This window comes from Carlito syrichta, unplaced genomic scaffold, assembly GCF_000164805.1.
Source record: "Carlito syrichta isolate Samal-C Ts95f unplaced genomic scaffold, Tarsius_syrichta-2.0.1 Scaffold309017, whole genome shotgun sequence".
NCBI lineage: Eukaryota > Metazoa > Chordata > Mammalia > Primates > Tarsiidae > Carlito > Carlito syrichta.
In genome coordinates this window covers 127,710-144,177 of record NW_007253113.1, presented here as the reverse complement: position 1 = coordinate 144,177, position 16,468 = coordinate 127,710, and the positions used below count along the sequence as shown (strand labels likewise).

Here is a 16,468-nt window from a genome sequence, read left to right as displayed (position 1 = left end):
GGCCACCGCAGCCTCGACCTGCTGGGCTCCGGCGATCCTTCCGCCTCAGCCTTCCGAGTAGCTGGAACTACAGGCGTGAACCACCACGCCCGGCTACTTTTTTCCTTTATTGTGGAGACCAGGTCTCGCCAAGTTGTCCAGACTGGACTCGAACCCCTGGGCTCAAGCAATCCTCTCGCCTCGGCCTGCCAGCGTGCTGAAGTTACGGTTTTGTGCCACCGGTTCGGCTGCGATGTAACTTTTAGTTTTGTTTTGTTTTTCTTCTTTTTCAAGTTGGGAGAACGGAAATGATAGAGTCCCCTCCTTTTCTTCAGAATCTCTTCGGCCTCCTTCTTACCTTTACTGCCTTGCCACGTCCATGCCCTCCCTCCTCTTGCTCCCATCACTCCCCACCCCCATCACCCCTCATTTAGGTTCACCATCCCCCAGACAGACAAATCTTCCCCAGCCTGGCCATTTGATTCTGCATGAAGAAAGAGACTTAGGGGAGAGTAGAGGGGAGGAGGGGCTGGGGTAGCCTGGGGATAGGCGGTGAACTTGCTTTTCTCGGTTCAAAGAAAATAATTTCAAAATTCTTATCTCAAAAAACTAGACTACGCCTCATTTGCTTTTTCCCCTCCTTGGTCCCTAGTCCCTAAGGGTGTCCTTGACGATGTTCTGACTGGGGTCTTTTCTGATTCAACGCTCGCAGTGACCGGAACATTATTCACTCTCATCAAATGCTTGTAAAACATCAGAGCTTTGAATTCTGAGCCATCCACCTTCTGATTAACCCCTAAGATTGGCTTGGGTTTGCTGGGGACATGGAACTCCCCATGGATCTTTCTAGGCCCCGCTCCTCCTCTCTCACCTTTTTGGCGGCCCAACTGTTGATTTTAGGGATAAGCAGGAAATTCAAAAGTTGAAAGCGTTGCTTTTGCGCTGCATTGATTCCTGGAAATACAGTAAAGTAGGCTTCTATAGGTACTCTGGAGAGTAATTTGGACCCTTATTTCTGAATGGAAATATGAACACTACGGAAGAATAAAGATTGGACAAAGATTATCTGATTGTAGGTGGCCCCACTGTGGACTTGCTGTGTGAGTCCTTGAGGGCCCTGTCTAGGAATGGATTGGGGATATTTGCCTCACATTAGATGGACGCAGACACCCGAGAGACTCCCTGGTTTGGAACTGAGCTCAGAGATCTAGCGACCTCTTCGCCACTAGAAGGGGCGTCCCAGGGGCAAGGCTATCCAGTGTTGGTAAGGTAATGTGCCTAACTGGGCTTCCATGAGACCTGGGAATGCCTGCTTGAGAACAGTTGAGGAGTGGACAATGTCAAATCCATGGAGGGTATCGGTGTTCTATAATTGCTCAGCACCTGTACTGTAGGGATTGTTTTTCCATGTTCTGATGACTTCCTCTTTAGTAAGGTATGTACAGACATCCTAGACTTCCTTGTGAGTAAGCATTGCAGCTCACCGACTGGAAAGCTGTGGCCAACGATAGGACGGAGTGAAGGTGAAGGACTACGCGAGCACTTGGAAGGCATTCTAGAAATGCTTAAACAGGAAAAACTTTTGAAAAGAGAAATACAACCCTCATCTAAGGGGTTAATCATTCTCTTTACTCCTATAGGATAAAATGAAGTGTATTTCAACTTGAAAAGGCAGCTGATAATAGGACCATTAAAAAGATTCAGACTCAAGAATTTTGTGTGTAAATCTTAAACTGTATGAAGATGTCCAGTTTTAAGTCCGTGTATTTTCATTAACCATATGTTTGTACCTGTTTTGTGACAAACACTTGTGATATATAAATGCATTTAATTATCACAACTGGCTTAACAGGAAGGTGTCAGTCGGTGTTCTGATTTATCAGCTGCAGGGAGGAACTGAGTGAAGAAACTGAAGCTCAGAGGAGTTACCAAAATGCTCACGTTCACTTATGGTGCTTCTGACATTTGGACTCAGATTTTTTAGGTCTCAAAACCCAAGCTGTTTCTGTTTATTTCTTTTATCTATCTATCTACATATCATTTAAACATATAAATGTCATAATTTGTACTCATTATTTGTAGTTGCCTAAATTATAAATTATATGTTACTAATTTCTATAAGTAATTTGTAATTAGGTAATTTAAGTTGACATAGGGGTTGAGCATCGCATCTGAAATGAGGGAGTTGTAGGTGGCTGGGTGGATGGGTGAGGCATAGGGAACTGTTTTGGGATCATTGGAAAGAAGATACCTCTCTTCCTACTTGGAAGAGTTGTGCTGGGAGAGTGTACAAAAGCAATAGAAAGAACTTCTGGCTGGGTGCAGTAGCTCATGCCTATAATCCCAGCACTTTGGGGAGCTGAGGTGAGATGATTGCCTGAGCCCGCAGGTTCAAGACTAGCTTGGGCAACCTGGCAAGGCCTAGACTCTACAATAAATAAAAATTATTAGCCAGGTGTGGTGGCATGCACCTGTAGTTCCAGCTACTTGGAAGGCTGAGATGGAAGGATTGCCTGAGCCTAGCAGGTTGAGGCTGCGGTAGCCACTGCATTCCAGCCTGGGTGACAGAGTAAGACATCAACTCAAAAAAAAAAAGAACAATTGGTAGTAATGCAAATCTGCTGGGGAATGGGGGGGGGGCACACTACTTCATCAACAAGGGTGCCTGCATAATGAACATTTGTATACCTAACCCTGAATTGTACCCCACATCTTTAAAATAAAAAATAAAGAAATAAGAAAATTCACTACAAATTGGGGAAAACTTTAAATGTATAGGATAAAAAAAAAGAATAACAACAAAAAACCAAAAAACTTTCTCGTTCTTGATCTGGGCTTGGGAGAAAGGAATATAAGCCACTGAACTTGGCTTTTCCTCCTGTCACCGTAAACATGGCAATATGACTGGGTCAAAAGTGAAAAAGAAATTATGGGTAATAAAGTGAGACTAGTTTACTTTTATGGCTCATTACACGGGCTCTGACTCAGTGTTCAAACAGAAGTCCTGGAGACATTTTAAGGGATGGCAGCATCATTAGAATAATAATAAACCAGTAAATTGATAGTTTTAAGGCAGGCAAGATTTATTTGAATGAACTAGCTAGCAATTAGCCTTATTGCTACATGTTGCTCAGTCTAGAACAAGAATCAACTGACTCTTTTATGCTTGTATCAAACAATGAGTGGATTAAATTTCACAGTGAAAAATATGAGGTACAGATTTTTCTACATGCTAAGAATATTTTTCTGTGATCTATATCAAATCTGCTCCTGAATGAGCCAAAGAGAAGAAAAGCTTTTTGTATCCAAGAGACAGGTAGTCCTACCATTGTTGCAGGATCCTGTGTCATGTATTTTGACCTTTACCTGAAAAGGAATGTGAATACCTGGGAGAGTGTTCAGAGAAAAGCCTCAGAAATTCTGAAGTCATATAATGGGACTGTAGAATATGAGATGCCATTTGTAAATATCTCTGGAAGGCGCCTTGCAGAAAAACCTGCCTGTGGTCTCTCCTCATGGCCTAGAATGTGGGCAAGAGAGAATGAAGAAGCCAATGAAAAAGGTAGTGTGTCTTCAAGGTCCAGTTCTGAGACCAGACTCAGAGAGCACAGGTAGCACATACCTGCTAAATCAGAGGTTCTTCACCCTTAGGGCACACTGAAATCTCCTAGGGTCATCTCTGAAAAAGATTAATTCCTTAGTTGGTCATAAAGTGCAAACAGCTGAGAAGCACTGGACTGTGTTGTTTGGTTGGGAGTGGTGGACAGATCACTTTATGACTTAAAGTCTGTGAAGATTTTTTTGTTTTTGTTTTAGTAGGGAGGGGTGTTCGCTCAGGCACCTGTCTGTAAAGATTAATTATGCAAGGGATAGGAGTCAGTGAAGGGTCCTAGGCTGTAGGTTGGCAGCTTTAGGCTAGGCAGGAATATGCATTTCCTATAAATGAGGACTTTGTAATTCTGAGCTGAGTTCTTTCAGGTAGTCACAGAGTAATGCGTGGGCTTTTCAAGCACCAGAGTTCTAATTTGTGATCTCCAAGGGACAGTATAAGCGAAGGAGGCATAAGAGGCCAAAGAGGTGCACTGATGACCATTCTGTGGTTCCTTTGAGATGCAGATAATTTTCTTTATGATCCCAGCTGCCTTTTATATAGGAATAAAAACAGCATAGGGTCTTTAGGTCTCAGGAGCTCTGTAAGTGTGACGATATATTTCTGTCCCCTGAGAAGGGAAAGATTCCTTGTCCTGGGACGTCTTTTTTCCCATGCCTTATAGAGCCTTTGGTTTTGGTGGCTTTGGAGCAGTTCTGCTCTCTCTGAGTGGGGGTGGCCCTATTCTCTGAGACGTGGCCCTATTTTTTGACTCCAGATTCCCAGGGCCTTTACTGCTGCGCTCTCACCAGTGGCAGGCTGGCCTAGGAGCCAGTGCAAAGTGCACTAAGGGGCTCCAACATTTGATCCCCCCTCCTCTAGAATTTCTCAAAGTACATTCTTAAAATTGTTGGCACCCTCTACAACTAAGCAACACACATTACGTGTCTATTAACTGTAGGAGGCACAAGTGTGGAATATAAGAACTGGAAAGTTTAAGAGCTGCTCCACCCTCTATGTAGTTTCAATTTACCCAGGAAGATACGGCCAATCTCTATTTGTATTTGAACATGAAATCAGAAATGGCAGCCAATGCCAGCAAGGGATGAGCTATGCAGGTAGCTCATGTTCTGGGCCATCTCATTGAGGGCGGTGGGAAGGAAACCTTCCATTAAAGGGGAGATGTGACCTGGCTCCTGAAGGATGGGAGGCATCAGACCAGAGGTCTCAGTCTTGATTCATTTGGGGAAGTTTCAAATGACAAGCCAGGGCCTGTTCCCATCTCTCCTACAAGTCTGTCCACTAAGCACAGGTGAGTATCTGTCAGTTAAAATCCTCCCCAGGTGATTCTGATGTGCAACCAGGCTTGGGCACCTCTGAGAAAGTGTGAAATGTAGTCCGAATGTAGACTAACAACTTCCTTTTCTGATGGTCACCACCATGATAAGTATGGGAGGGAAAGTAAACAAGGTGTCAGTTCAGGAGTAAATCTTCTCAAGTGCCGGCTGCTGCACTATGGGACTGTGAACCCTGAGTAATAACTGAGGAGTGTCTGCTCCTCTTGGTCAAGTTCCCAGTATTTGTTTAGCAGATGCTTGGTGTCTATCATCTCTAGTTTTGCAACAGCCCTGTGAACCAGATTTATATATTTTAAAGTTGGGAACATTGAGGTCTGCGAGTTTCAGCAGCTTGCTTAAAGTCGCCCTGTTGTTAAGTGGTATGCCTCGGATTGGCGTCCAGGTATGTCTGATGCAGAAGCATATTTTTTCCCTATTATATTCCATTGATTCACATGGTCTTTATGTTGAAATTATCTAAAGGCATAGTGGGAAGCAGAAGGGTCATGGGACCGTTTCTGAGTAGGTGGGAACCTCTGCCTGGCACCCTCAAAACCTGGGCAACACACAGGGATGCCAGGAGGCAGTGCGCAAAAAGGAGAGTTGGAGGACTTTGAAGTGACACATAGCAGGGATTAGTCCTGGCTAGTCTTTGTGACTTGTATCTTTGAAATGGGTTTATTCATGACTTGAAGAGTTGTTAGGAGTAAATGAAATGACACTGGTGCTCAATAAACCATAGCGGTTGTCACTGTTTTCCTTGGACTCTCCTCTGCCTCACTTCACGCTCTGCAGCTGATTTCCTACTGGCTCTTGCATCTGTCCCTTCATCTCCCTTCCCAGGCCTTCTTTACACAGAATCTGGGCCATGCAGTAGTCTTGTAGCTCTTTCTTGGTGTGTCTAGTCCAAACTACACACTGTTTTTCTCTTATCTTTGAAATCAGCTCTTGTATTCCAAAACCTTCAGCAGGTCACCTGAGCACATCAAATTAAGTCCAAACGATTCTGGCAGCAATCAAAACACTCCGGAGGATGTTTTCACTCTGTAATCTTAACTTTCATTACTTGCCTTTGAAACCCACATTCCGATCATCAGACTAGTCTGTTGGCAAGTTCTCTTATGAATCAACACCATGGATGCTGTTTCCTGGGCTTGGATGTATTAAAAAATCCGCCTTTCAAAATCCTTCTTACCCTGCCCACCTCAGAACCTCTAGAGCATTTTCTTGCTAACTTCTTTGTAAGGTTTCATTCTGCCCCAGATGTATCTTTTTGAAATTTGATAAGTAGAGTATAGCACCCCACCCCCACCAGGTCAGGCTCCTGCTGTCCTCATTTCTGTATCACTGGCCGCTGGGAGGTGTTTAAAAACGTTCGTTGAAACCAAATGACTGCCTCACAATCTTCCTCTGCCTTCTAGACTACCAAGGAAAGCCCCTGGAGCTCTTGCAATAAGAATTTGTTTGGAAGGTGTAAGCTGTGGATGGTCATCACCTCTATTTTCCTAGGTCTCATCATAATGATCATCGTAAGTTTATGTCTAATGACAGGTAAGAGGATTTAAATGTGATTAAGTTGACTCATTTCCAAAACTTGTTTAATGCTTGAAACTGACACTGAAATCGGAGATGAACTCATTACTATTTCATTATTTATAATGTGAATTTTAGATCGACTTGGAATATGTTGTATGGGTGGAAGATCCACATGATTTTTGTGTTTTGTTTTCTTGTTGTATTTTGTCTTTTTTAAAAATCTCCAGAAGAATGGAGACCAGTGTTTTATCTTTAAACTTTTGCATCTTGAAGAGATTTCTTGCATTTTTAACTTACTTAAGTACTAACTTATATTTTATTACATCTTTTTTTTTTTTGAGTTGGAGTCTCACTCTGTCGCCAGACTGGAGTGCAGTGGCCGCTCCTGGCCACCGCAGCCTCGACCTGCTGGTCTCCGGAGATCCTTCCACCTCAGCCTTCCGAGTAGCCGGAATTACAGGCATGCGCTACCATGCCCGGCTGATTTTTTGATTTATTGTAGAGATGAGGTCTTGCTGCCCAGGCAGGTCTCGAACCCGCGGGCTCAGGCAATCTCAGCCTCCCAAAGGTGCGGGATTACAGGCTGAGCCACCGAACCCGGCACATTTTATTACATCTTGATACTTGCTTATTTAAAACTATTTTTCTTATAATTTGTTTAATAAAAATAATTATACTTCCACTGGTATAGCTTGTAGGCTATTATGATGACAAAATAGTGAGTAATATATTTGAAAGAGTTAAAAACAACTTTCTAGAATCACATGTCTATAAGCTGTTATTATTTTAACTTATTTTAAAAATAACTGTTTATTATATTTGTGTTGTATATGTATAATACAAAAATATGTGTAGTGTTAACTATGTACGACATGACTATATACTTTACATATATTAGCTCATTGTATTAATTTTTAATTTAAGAATAGTACATATTCAATTATCTATAAAACTCATCCATAATATTATCTTGTTATGCTTTATTCCAGTCATTTTCTTACTTGCATTTTAAAAATAATTTGAGATCAAATTTTTTTTTATAGTCTTGTGGCCTATCTTTAGGATTTTAATGTTATATAGAGATCACTTTGCCAAGTCATTAGAACTCCTTTGTGAACATCTTTTTTTTATGATTGCATGTGTGTTGTACATCATTATAAAGCATTTTAGGTAGTTACCAAATTTTTATGATTATCGGTATTATTACAGTTTTTAACAATGCATAAATTCAGCACCCTCCAGTGGGCAATCATGTCAATTTCAAAATAAGAAAGCAGAAAACTTTTTATTTGTGTGTGTGGGAGATGGTAGCGAGAGGCTCTTCTGGAGCGGAGATACCCTTGCGGGTAATTTGGCTTCCATGAGGATTGGGTTGAGTCAGACTCGCAATGGCAAACCCAGTTACGGAATGAAAGCAAGAAAGGGGAACTCCCAAGTCTTTCCAGATGGGGCTCTTTGGAATTTTCCTCAGGAGCTACATTTGCTACTCACCTCCTGTTCTTTTTAGTCCCTGAAAGAATTGGAAAACCTTGATGGCATCATCCAACCTCCAGCATGTGAATTTCTAGGGCAGGCGCCATGTCTACTTATTTACTTAGGACATTGTTTAGGTGGAATGGATGATTCTTTGAGGGTATAAGCTGATTTTAAGGTAGGAAAAGGCTAGTGAGATATGCTGCACCTCCTCCATTATGCTGAGGACAATAGTTTTAATGTGAGCACTGATACTTTCTCTTCATGTCAACTTCAACATCTGGATCTTGAAACTGAGGTTAAATCACACAATATTGTCCTATCACGGCTAGTTGGTACTGTCCTTTAAGTTGATTGATTTGTCTGTTGGCATCTGGGGCCTATCATAAAGGGCGATATAAGAGATCTAGGTGGTTTAATATTGAGAATTTTAAAGCACAACATCCCAAAAGTCATCCAACCTCTTCAACTCACTGAGAGTAATCTGCAGAAGAAGGTGCTCCATTTTCTTCACCAGCTTTTTTTTGGAGACATGGAAGATTATAGGATAATAGTCAGGGAATAATTTTTTTTCACTTGTGTAGTACAAACTTTATTTTTAATTTGATTGTATGTTTGAATGTATGTTAATGCCATGAAAGAGCTTTCTCAGACTTTTTCTTCAATCAAGGAAATGCTTTTATTTTATTTGGCATCTCAACAGCCCTTAGGCAGTTGAGCTTGCAGGGAGTCATGATAGACATGGGGGCGGGGAAGATGCCCTAGATAAAAAGGGACAGGGCTCCCTTTTGTGACAGTCTCAGACTCATCCAGAGCAGTTCTGTAGGTACTTCTGGGAGGGACAATCTGCAATAATCTGTTACTGCCTAATTTTCAAGCCCATTGATGTGGAGCCAATATTTATAGAACCTTCAGGTACTATAAATGTGGAAAATGCTGTCTAGGAAAAGGTCACTGTTGAGAGAGTCAAGGGCTGTACCTGGGGTTTGGACTCATTGAGAGGCTAACTTTCCTCAGAAACTATATTTGCTGCTTGCAGCTTGCTTGTCCTTCTCCAAACCCCTTATCGCCTGTCTCAAGGCTCTGTAGTCTCCAAACTGAGACTTAGAGGCAGAGGTATTAATACCTGTGCAGTTGGGGTGAACACAAAATAGGACAGTAAATGCATTGCAGAAAGGAAAGAGTAATTGTTGGGGAGAGGATAACAGGGTACCCAGGGCAGGGTGCCTGGTAGGAGGTATATTTTGTTTCCGACATTGTTAAGAATTGCCAACATGTGGTAATAATAAAAGCAGACCAACTTGTAGTGGAATTTGTTATTGTTGCTTATTCTCTGCAGAGTGTGCACCACTTATTGCCTGCATCTGAGCTGGGCTCACTCACTGTTTTGCTCTTGGTATGCCACTGAAGAGATGACAAATTCAGAATCATAGTCCAGCTTAAGGCAGCTTAAGTAGGGGTTTTGTACATAACAGGGAAAAGACTAGCAGTCTACCAGACTCATAGTTGATGATGGAATTTTTTTTAAATGTTCAATTTTATGGGCAGAGTCCAGGGAGTCCCATTGTTTAGAGGCTCGGTTTTGTCCCAGCTTTCTAGGGAAAAGATATTCATGGATTCTCCCCTCTGTAAGAAATTATAAATTCTTTGGTGTGAAGGATAAAGAAACAAAAAAGCCTTCCTCTTTTTCACAAAGTCATTTTTAAATTTCTGCATAATTTGGAGAACCAGTTAAGCATCCCCAAGTGTTCTCCTTACTTCCCTTAGTTACTCCAGTCAGGGAGAAGTGAGATCCTGAGTAACACTTTCCTAATGAAACAATTAATGGCTTGAACAAAATATTCCAAATGTTGCAAAAACCAAACTGTTACAAGTAGTTGGATGCTTAGAAATCTTTATCTGCACAATGACCATTTGTATACCTAACCCTGAACTGCACCCAACATCTTTAAAATAAAAATTAAAAAAAAAAAAAATTTAAAGCTTTATGACCCTTATGAGATATCCCCAGCATTACATTCCCCTAGATTCCTGCCTGATCCTTTTAATCGCTTAATTTATAGGCCCTCCCCTAAGTAGGAATGCTGTGGCACCGAGATGTAAGCAGGGACTTCCTCAGTGATGTTGTGTTAGATAGCTATATGTTGCTTTTCGCTTGGAAATAATAACGACATCTTATGATGTCACATGGTTCTGGCAGACTGACAGTTTTCACAGTGTAAACCTGGTGTAGGGTGACTCATGAGAAAATCCTAGGCAGACACCATTAACAAGCTGTAAACTGCCAAGGTCCTTGGGGGCCAGGAACATAATCGCAGCTCCAGACTCAATTCCTTAAAACTTCTTTGCATTTTCACCTGTTTATCTTCCCTTCCGGTTGCTGATGTTTTTTCACCTTACCAAGACTGACCTCCTTACCTCTGCTCTCCATAGAATACTCTTCAACTTCTTCTGACTCAGAGACCTTCAGATATATCTTCCTTTCTACAAGCATCCTCAGGTTCTTCGCAATTCCTCAGATGCACTAGCATTGTTTCTCCTTCAAAACAATCTTCCATCGGGATTCTTGTTATTTCATTTAGACATCCCCCCCCTTCTATCACTGTCAAACTTCTGGAAAGAATGACCTGCCTTTGGAACTTACTCCTGCTTGCCTCTAAATGTCTTTGTATCCATTGATCCCCAATTTTCTCCTTACAGGTATTACCTCATGCCATCCTCACATCAACCCAATGAGTTAAATATTGCTGTTTTCATTTAAAAATGAAGACATTGATACTTGGAAAAAATGCATAATTTATTCAGGTCAATAAACTAGTACATATGAGGGGGGACCCCCCCCAAACCAGAATTTATTTGTAAAAAGTAGTGTATTCCTACTCGTTTAAACTTCAGTTGCCTTCAAGGTATTCTTCGTTTGATGCAATACTCCTATTGAATTTTTTTTCCCACTGATCAAGACAGTTTTTGCCCTCATCAATTTTGGTGACTTTTAGTGCTTCTGCCACTTTTTGTTTCACTTATTCCACATTGGCGAAACATTTCCCTTTGAGGACTTTTTTCATCCAAGGAAACCAAAAAAGTTACTGAAGGCAAGCTCAGTTAAACAGTGAGTATAGGTCATTGGGATCATGCCATTTTTGGTTAAACACTGCTGGGCACTCAGCATGGTGTGGGTAAGTCCATTGTCATGGTAGAAGACCCAGTCACCTGTTTGCCACAACTCAGGATGTTTCTTCTGCGAATTGTGATGCAACCACCTGAAAATGTCCAGATAAAAACTTTCGTTGACAGATTGATCCAGAGGAACAAATTCCGAGTATACTACAAGGGCCCCCCCAAAAGATAATTCCATTTTTTGGGGGGGGTCTCCCCACATGTTAGGGTAAAGGTATGTTTATAGACTTAGATTCAAGAATCATTTATACTTTATGCATGTGAAAACAGTCCCAAAGGGTTGAAGAGTTGCCTACAGTTACACAACTGAATAGTAGCCGAGCTAAAATAAACCTGGTCTCATATAAAGAGTGAATAAATTGGAGAAAGGGAGAGCAAATTGGGAAAGTGATATGCAGTGTTCTGAATGCCTGACCATGGAATCCAGCCTCTCTTCCGTCTCCTGCCCTCTTTGCAGCCTTCAGCTCTGTCAATTTTACTGTATTTTCTGAGTCTACAGAACTTCTAGACTTCGTGTCTATTCTGCTATTGATGTTTTCGATCTCTGCATCGTGAGTCTATGAGCCTTGTCTTTAGCTTTCTTACTTTCATATTCTTCATTCTTTTCTTGGAGAGCTCATTTACTTCCAGGGCAGCAGCTGTTCCCTCTAGGAGGTGACTCTTAGATTTACATCTGTACAATTTTCCCGAGTTTTAGAGACATTCTTTGCTAGAGATCTCTGCCTAGAAATAACTGTCATCATTTCAGTTATTGTTCATGTGAGGCTACTATTCATTTGATTCCTATCTTAATCTGCTCAAACTGCTAAAAATACCATAATCTGTGTATTTATAAATAATAGAAATATATTGTTCACAGTCTGGAGATGGGGAAGTTCAAGATCAAAGTGCCAGCAGATTTGGTGTCCGATTAAGGCCCACTTTCTGGTTCACAGATGATGCCTTCTAGCTGTGTCCTCTCATGGTGGAAGGGGTAAGGCAGCTTTCTGGTGCCTCTTTTGTAAGGGGACTAATCCCATTCATGAGGGCACCACCCTTCTGATCTAATCACGCCCCAAAGGCCCCATCTCCTAATGCCACTGTATTTGTGATTATATTTCAACATATGAATTTTGGGGTAGGGAGCACAAACATTCAAACCATAGCACATATTTTCCCAATTTGCTCACTCTTTCCCCAGTTTATTCACCCTCTGAACTGAGACCAGGTTTATTTTTGCTCTGCTGCTATCCAGTTGTATGACTATAGGCAGACTTCAATCCTCTGGGCCTGTTTTCACATTTATAAAATATAAATGATTTCTGAATCTGAGCCTATAAATATACCTTGACCTTAATACATACTAGTCTGTTGACCTGAACAAATCATGCATTTTCTCTAAGTCTCAATGTCTTCATTTAAAAATGAAAACAGTATTTGACTCATTGGTTGAAGTGAGGATTACATGAAGTAATATTCATAAAATGCATAGCTGGGTGTTTGTACTTAATGCTTATTATAGTAACTATTATTCTTGCTGATACCCAGGCTTGATACCTTGATACATTTTTATTTCTTTTTCTCCCATATGTAGGTGATGATCAAATCTTATCAATCATTCCTTGCTAGTATCTTGGTAGCAACTTCCTATTTACTACTAGGTACCATGCTGGATATGTCATGCATGTTGGTTCTCATCTTTATCAACATCTGCAATGTAGGTGCTGATATTTCTGTTGAGGAAATGATTTGCTCAAGGTTACAAGGTCACGTGGCTGATAAGTAGCCAGCAGAGGTTCAAACTAAGTCTGGCTACCTGTAAAGCCACCTCTGTTTCCACTGTCCTGTACTTTTCATTCATTCCTTCCCTCCTGTTCCCACTGCTGTCAGTCAAAATTGATCTAGCTCAGTCTTGTGCCCAGTGGCCTCTCTGTCTTGTCTCTCCATCGGTGACCACCAGATTAACCTCCTGTAAACACTAGACTCTACTTATTTCATGGAGACATTTAACAATCCTCCGTTACCCCTGAAGGCACCTAGCATTTAAGACCTCCCTCTCCAGCTTCTTTTTAAAAAAATATTCTAGCTGAAGAGCTATTTTCATGTTCTTTCAGCATACCAGATAGGTTTTTGTGATTTTTTTTCAAAACATGTTTTTTCTACATGGAAAGTACTGCCCTCATTGTCTCATTAGTGACAAAAAAGCTTTCTTGACTGGGTAAGCCTGCTCTTATTATTTTGACACACACAACTATTTAGCCAGGTCTTGGTACATAGTCACTATTTGGGTGATACATATTAAGTAGAGATCATTAGAGTCATTATTGGAGACCTCATTTCAAACTTGGCATCTCTTCTTGTAGTGATTTGAATCCTGTTTTTATACTCTGGCATTCTTTTCTGAAGCATTAATGTCTAACTATGGAAGTCTACTTGGTGGTTGTAGTGTTCAAAGATACACATTGCAGCACTATTTATAGCAGTAGAAAGCTGAAAACAATAAATATCATATTTAAGAAAGTGGGTGTTCCTATTATTAATATTATGAACCATTAAAATAATTTTGCAAGAAATATTAAGCACTGGGAAGAGCTTTTGATATGTTAACCACAACATAATCAAGATAAATAAGCTATAACAGCAGCAAGCAACAAAAAGCAGGATATAAATTACCTATTCATTAAGATCTCAAATATGTAATATAAAATATGAGGAGAAACCTCTTAATTGCAGGATCATTAGTATTTTTTCTTTGCTTTGTTACAATTTCTTGTGCTTTGCAAGTTTTCTGCTATGAGAGGCATAACCTTTCTTTTTTTTTTTTTTTAATCAGACAAAATAATGTAATGACTTACAACAAATAAGGATGCGACGCTAATTCTCTATGTTTGGGGGTCCCTAAGGTCACTCTTAGATTTAATGATTAGCTAGGAGGTCTCACAGGACTCAGCATATAGTCATTCTGGTGACTATGATTCCTTGTAGCAAAAGGATACCTTACATAAAAGATTTATTACAGCAAAACCTAGAGGATAATAGGAGCAAACTTTCAAGTGTCCTCTCCCAGTGGAGTTGCACTAAACTCACTGAATTCCTCCAGCAGCAAGCTGGACAACACATCTGAGGTGCCATCTGCTAGAGAAGCTCATTAGAGGTTCAGTTTCCAGGGTTTTTATTGGGGGTTAGTCATATACACAGCCTTTGCCTAGCAAGTACCAAAATTCCAGACTCCCAGAAGGAAAGGAGATATTAGCCGCATTGTTTGTACAAACAGTTGAGGCACAGTGAGCCACTCTTATCAGGGAATGGTGGGAACTCTAACAAAATCCAAGTTCCCAGACACCAGCGAGGGGCCAACTTTGAGCAGGTCTTTCAAAGGCTGGCAGTCTCAGGCCTGCTATGTTAACTCTTTTCTGCACTTTTTTTTTTTTGCCACATTTCCACAGGGAATAAGTACCAGGAATCTTATTTCTTTTTACCTGGTTTTTCATCACAAACATTGAATTTATGCCACTATGGCCTTTTCAGAGTCCAGAGACTGATTATGTTAAATCTGAAGCGTGAGATTGGAGGAAAAAAATCTATGGCATTAGGAGCACCTGGTTCCTCCCACCCACACCTTTCTCAGGGCTACAGAGGTGGCCCTTGTGTAGGGCCAAGCTGGGAGACTGGCATGGAGCCAGGGGGGAGTAATTAGCACACTAGTGCCAGCTCCTGGCTTTGTGTGGTTTTCCTTCAGCTCTGCTTAAAAATCAATTAGCTCGCAGTCATTAGAACATAAGCAGCAACACAGAGCTCATTGTCCCAGGAACTTAATTCCTGGAAGCCCTAAGGCTCTGTGTGCAGTTTGGCTTTCCTTCTGCAAACAGAGTGTGTCAACATCCTTCTCCCACAGTCTAGAGCGATGACTTCATGCCCATTCCCTTTTTCCTGGGGAGCCTGTAACACATGGAGGCGCACACGCTCATTTGCTAGTCCCACCTCCACTTTGGTCATGATGTCACTTCCTCATCATGGTCTTTACTAGCACAGGACTGGAGGGAGATTCAGTGCAATTGCTGACCCCCACATCTTGTTCCCTGTCACTCATTGTTCATCTCCCCTACTCCTTCCCAGTACCTGCCTTGACACCTATGGACCCAGCTAAGCTACAGGTTCAGTTTAACAAAGAATTTCATGTTCTTCCCGTTCCCTCCCTCCGGGCTTTCCTTAGTCTCTATCAGTGGAATCTGAGATTCCTTTGGCACAAAATAAACAAAACTTTTATCATGATGGGGGTAAGCCCCTATCTTTTATTTGGTTTCACTTTTTTTATTTTTTATTGTAGAGACGAGGTCTTGTCAAGTTGCCTGAGCTGGTCTCGAACCCACGGGTTTGGGCAATCCACTCACCTCAGCCTCCCACAGTGCTGGGATTACAGACTGAGCCACCAAGTCTGGTTTCACTGAGTGGAGAAAGCATTTCTGCTTATACTTGCTTACTCTGTCCAGCCTTTATCTTTGAGGAGTGCGGGGGGCCAGCCCCTGCAAGTTTTGGGGAGTCCCTTGGAAGATGTGGTGGCGTTGGCGAATCTGTAGGGATAGATATTAAAAGAAAGAAAGATGGAAGGATAGATATAAAGAGGAAGAAAGAGAAAGAAAGAAAGTGGACAACTGTTCAGTGAAATGAGCAGAAGTCGTTTATTGAAAGTTACAGCAGGTATTTATCCCCAAATTTTAGACAAGCAGTCTCACAAGTCTTTCATGTGAACACAAAGCCAGGTGCGGGGGGACATCCCCCACCCACCAGATGCTTAGGTGTGAGGAGGAACAAACCCCAAGATTGTCTCATTGTTCCCTTTGCTAGTTAATGTTCTTCAAAAGCAGTGTAACAATCCTTACTAGTCTAATGATGTTCTGATAATCAATAACTTTTAAAGCTCACTCAATACCCATGATGACTAAATTAAACTCTACCACTTATACAATGCTACGGAAGCTCTTAATTATAGCTTAAGCCAATTTCCTAATGAATGTGGCCCAGTCCAAAGATCACACTGGGCCCTACAGGATGTGGCCCAGTCCAAGGTCCACGGTGGGCCACCTTTTGGAACAATAGACGACAATCTCTTAACAAAATGGCTATTCCAAAGTCTTATATGTCTATCCTAATTTCTATGAAAGTTTTCCAATTCTTAATTCTAATATATAAAGTTGATTAGCAGTGGCAAAGCTTCTAAAACCTAAATGTAAATTGTAAATGTACTAAGGCAAAAACTTCGATAGTAGAAAGTGGAGACAATGACATTTCTAAAGTTAACTATATTCTTATTAAACCTAAAAATATTATGATTGATTATGTTTGAACTAACATGATTGTAGCATGACCTATTCTACAATACCTTCTATGAATAAAATAA

The 16,468-nt window shown here is 41.1% G+C and overlaps 1 protein-coding gene across 1 annotated transcript in view; it reads left to right on the top strand.

Annotated features, from left to right (window-relative positions):
* The window catches only part of CUNH3orf52 (chromosome unknown C3orf52 homolog), a 35,110-nt gene that overhangs the window by 441 nt on the left and 18,201 nt on the right, over window positions 1-16,468 (top strand). The window contains 1 exon segment of the mRNA XM_021716845.1: window positions 6,327-6,456. Coding sequence (XP_021572520.1) covers window positions 6,327-6,456 — 130 coding nt within the window.